Source organism: Zea mays, chromosome 1 (assembly GCF_902167145.1).
Source record: "Zea mays cultivar B73 chromosome 1, Zm-B73-REFERENCE-NAM-5.0, whole genome shotgun sequence".
In the NCBI taxonomy this organism is placed as follows: Eukaryota; Viridiplantae; Streptophyta; class Magnoliopsida; order Poales; family Poaceae; genus Zea; species Zea mays.
The window spans coordinates 29,679,726-29,683,752 of NC_050096.1; the positions used below are offsets into that span (position 1 = coordinate 29,679,726).

Consider the following 4,027-nt stretch of genomic DNA (forward strand, 5'->3'; position numbering starts at 1 on the left):
ATTTAGTTCCGTTGTAGATTTGTGACTTTTAAATGTACTCTAATCAACGTCAGAGAAGTTGAAACTTTTAAATGTACTCTAATCAACGTCAGAGAAGTTGAAGATAAAGTTAAACACATAGGAAAACAATAAACGAAGAGATTATTCTTCTCCCTGACGCGCCTAAACAAGCTCCTGAACTCTGCAACGGCAAAACTTTGGAGCGATTGGCCAACGGCAAAACTTTGGAGCGACTGGCCAGCTCAACAATGGTTCCATTTATGCATATATCATTTCAGTCTGTACAGATTATCACAGGCTGCAGGACACTAAAAGAAGAATCGAAACGTCTCAGTATCAGAAACTGCATCTATCCTTTGTGTTGGACTGTTGGTTAATGTAAGAACAGCGCGCCAAACCCCCTATAAGCCCTTGACAGAAACTTGAATCAACAGAAACAGAAGTGAACCTCCTCATCTCTACTGAGCACTACTACAGACAGCTCGAGTAGAAATCAAGGAGATAATGATGTCGCACCGCGCACTAGAAATTTAGCATCGTCGAAGTTTCTTGGCCACGGTTTTCAGCACTTCGTCTCCGACGTAATTGCGGAGGAACTGGATGAACTGGTCTTTCTTAATCTGACCCATCTGCAGGGAAGAAAGATTGTGTTAGTGAAAGTTTTCAGGCTGCTGCTGCGCTGTTCCTTAGTACAAGTAGTGCATTATTATGATCAACCACACTGGCACTCAATTTGGCATGTCCAAGCAATCAATTTATGCTCTTTTTTCAGAATTGTAAAGTTGTTTGCAATTGCTCTTCAAGTAGCAACGCAAATTCTGCATATTTTCCCGATGACAGCTAAATATGCGCATGCAATGACAGTTGCCAGCAGACAAAACGGTAGATCGAATATAATGTAAAGGAAGTAGGGAAATTTGTCAACAAAATACTAGAGTTTGTCAACTAAATACTAGAGTCCTTCCAACTTGCACGTATACTACTAACAAGCTGTGTGGAAATTACTATCACCAATTTACCTTGAAGTTTTTGTATGACTCCTGCAATAGATCACACTTGTCTGGCACGATCTGCTGGATCTCTGCAAGAAGCGTCGGGAACATGTCGCGAGCCACTGGTGCCGGCTTCTTCAGCTTTGAAGTCGCTTCTGATGATTCTGAAACCGAAAGTTCATCAAATCATGAAACACCATCCAATGGCAACCACAGTACCATCTTCGTCAAATTCAGAGAACAAGCTAACCTCGCATCTGTTGCAGCTTGGAGCACTTGAAGCTGACCACGTATTCCGGGAGGATCCTCGTGTTCATATCCATGTTCCACACAACGTACCACTGTGGATTCTCCAGCTTATCCACGGCGCTGTCGTAGCTGCGGCTGCTGGGGCAGAACTGCGAAGATCCTGCCGGGACAGCCTCCGGCCGGCCCATCAGCACGCGGCACAGCACGATGTGCGCCTCGTCGCTCCCGTCTGCCTTGGCCAGCATGGCACTGAAACAGAAACGATTTCAAATAGATCGTTAGGCTTGTATATATGATGAGCTGCTAAACCGGGTCACACATTGTTGAGATGAAGTTAACTGGAACGATCAGAGATCATTTCTGTTGTTTCCCAGTTCTCTACTTCACAGCTATACTTCGTATATATATTTTGTTTATTTTTTATATACAAATGCAAAAATGCTCGGGTTAGCAAGAAATTCATTTTAATACGAAGCAACATAACAGTGTCTTCGTGATTAAGCAATCAAAATCACTGTAAATTATTTTATTGGGAATGGCGAAGAAACAAGGAATTGATTAAGACTTTGGCAAGATATATCCCTCCTATATTATATAAGTTAAATTATGATAAAAAGTTAGAGCAACTCCAGCGGTTCTCTAAAAGACTTCCTAAATTAATAATTTAGGTAGTTAACATAAAAACTATTATCCAACAGTTCTCTAAATGAACTTTCTAAATTTAACAACTTGTCATCTAACCTCATTTTCTCTCTACATTTGGCAATCATTTAACAACTCCCTAAACAAAAATGTTGACTGCATTATATAGTTTTTGTGACTTATTTTTTATGTGGATAAATACAAAACAAAATTACAACCTATATTTAGAGAACTATTGGAGAACTCACATTTTTTTACTCCAAAAGCCATTTAGCAACTTTTTAAATCTGTGATTTAGAGAGCTAAAATTTACATAACTATTGGAGTTGCTCTTAGAAGGGTAAAATATTATTTTGGTATCATAAATAAGTTAAAATAAACTATCAAATACTAACTTATTTTATTTTATTCGTAGTCATAAACAAATATTTTACTCTCTTACTTTTTCACCATAATCTAACTTATGAAATAAACACATCTAGGGCATGTTTGTTTAGGGTTTAAGATCTGAGCAGATTATAATCCCAAATAAAAACAACAGGAATATATGGCAAAAAGACTATGAACTTCGCTCTAGTTTGATATATTTACCAATCAGCGGGCTAGATAGAAGAGGAACTATGTGCAAGATTCTTACAAATTCACCCGGCAAAATCGATGCAGCTTCATATATATATATATGCAAGTAAAAGAAATGGGAATCTTGGCAACTAGGCAAATTATACTACAACTCAGCTCGGGATCGATCAAAATTGCGAAGTCCAGATTTATCTGAATCGGAATGCCAAAACCAGCTCAGAACTCACCTCGTGTAAGGGCACTGCGCCGGCGAAAGATGAACGCCGTCGCCGTGCTTGCGCGCGCCCAGCCTTGGCGCGTTGTTCCTCACGAATCCTCGCTCGACGACGGCGGCCACGTCGTCCTCCGAGGCGCCGTACCATGCGAACTTGGCGGTGCCGGTGGCTGTGCAGCGCGCGTAGGCGAGGCGCTGCCCCTGTTCCCGGAACGCCACGGTCCTCGCGCCGGGCGCGATCTTGCGCACCTCCGTGATCGCCGCGCCGCGTTGCGCCATCCCATAGCTGAGGAATAGCTTGCTGACGACCTGGTAGTACATGTCGTTCTCCTCGAGCCTCACCGCCGCGTTCTCCCATGCCTTCATCTTCTTGGCGTCCACGCCGTGTCTCTCCCCTGAGCGCACGTCCACGCCCGAGGATGACTCGGCCTCGTCCTCCGCCGGCTCGTCGTCCCTCTTGCGCTTCCTCCCTCCGCAGTCGGGCGCCGGGAAGAAGCAGTCCCCGCGGTCGTCGATCCACGCCAGCCCGGTCTCCTCGCCGGTGACCTCGTCGATCCTGATCATGCGGAGGAAGTCGAACAGGTACGCCTTGCCCCCGTACGAAGCATCGGCCATCGCCCTCCTCTCCTGGAACGCCTGGCGCAGCTGCGGCACCGCCTCTCCGGTGATACCGATCCACTTGCCGTCCTCATAACAGAGGAACCTCGCCGGCGCGCCGCTCCGCATGAACTCCCGCCAACCCCGCAGAAGCGTCGACGTGCCGTCGGCAGCAGCAACCGCAGGCCGCATGTTCGCCGCCTTCACGTCGTCGGATGACAAATCCATCGCGCTTGGCGCCGAGTCCGGCCGGTCTGCTGCGGTGCCTGTCGTGTACTATCAGGACTCAGGGGCTCGGATCAGGCGTCCGGCCGGTGATGGAGCGGGAATTATATAGGTTTCAGGATTTTGGAGGACGGTCTCGTGAGGGGCACGTTTGAGACGACGTTGGCGAGGACGTCGGTTCGGAAGGTGCTCTTTATTTCGATCTGCCTCCAGCTCTCCACTCCACCCAGGCGGCGCCTCCCTCAGCCCCTGACTGTTTCGGGGGATATGAGATATGACTTGGTAGAGAAGTCTAGAAATGTCCAGTTTAGCCTCGCAACCGTTTTGCCGGAAGATCTGCTGTGTGGAGCAGTTTTGCATGATGTGAACACGGATGTTACCGGTGGTCTTTGGTTTTCTCGATTAAATTTTAGTATGTACCGTATCTAATGTTTAGATATCAATTACAAATATTAAATATAATTTAATTATAAAAAATAGTTATATTTGTGAAGATTAAATAGAGACAGATTTATTAAATCTAACTAAT

At 45.5% G+C, this 4,027-nt stretch overlaps 1 protein-coding gene across 1 annotated transcript; it reads right to left on the reverse strand.

The window, feature by feature from the left end:
* Positions 1–219: 219 nt before the first annotated feature.
* LOC103633148 (probable inactive poly [ADP-ribose] polymerase SRO3) lies at positions 220–3,813 on the reverse strand. Its single transcript, XM_008654828.4, has 4 exons — positions 2,690–3,813; positions 1,243–1,490; positions 1,020–1,156; positions 220–629 (listed from the first exon to the last, which is right to left on the reverse strand). Exons 1-4 carry the CDS (start codon positions 3,499–3,501, stop codon positions 531–533), a joined length of 1,296 nt encoding a protein of 431 aa, XP_008653050.1. The 5' UTR covers positions 3,502–3,813; the 3' UTR covers positions 220–530.
* Positions 3,814–4,027: the final 214 nt, after the last annotated feature.

Bases quoted from the DNA above. Each gene is read 5' to 3' on its own strand.
- LOC103633148 (XM_008654828.4), bottom strand. From the start codon at position 3,501: ATGGATTTGTCATCCGACGACGTGAAGGCGGCGAACATGCGGCCTGCG. The intron at 1,491-2,689 runs GTGAGTTCTGAG...TTTCTGTTTCAG, and splicing joins GCGCAGTGCCCTTACACGAG to TGCCATGCTGGCCAAGGCAG. The intron at 630-1,019 runs GTAAATTGGTGA...TCTTCCCTGCAG, and splicing joins AGTCATACAAAAACTTCAAG to ATGGGTCAGATTAAGAAAGA.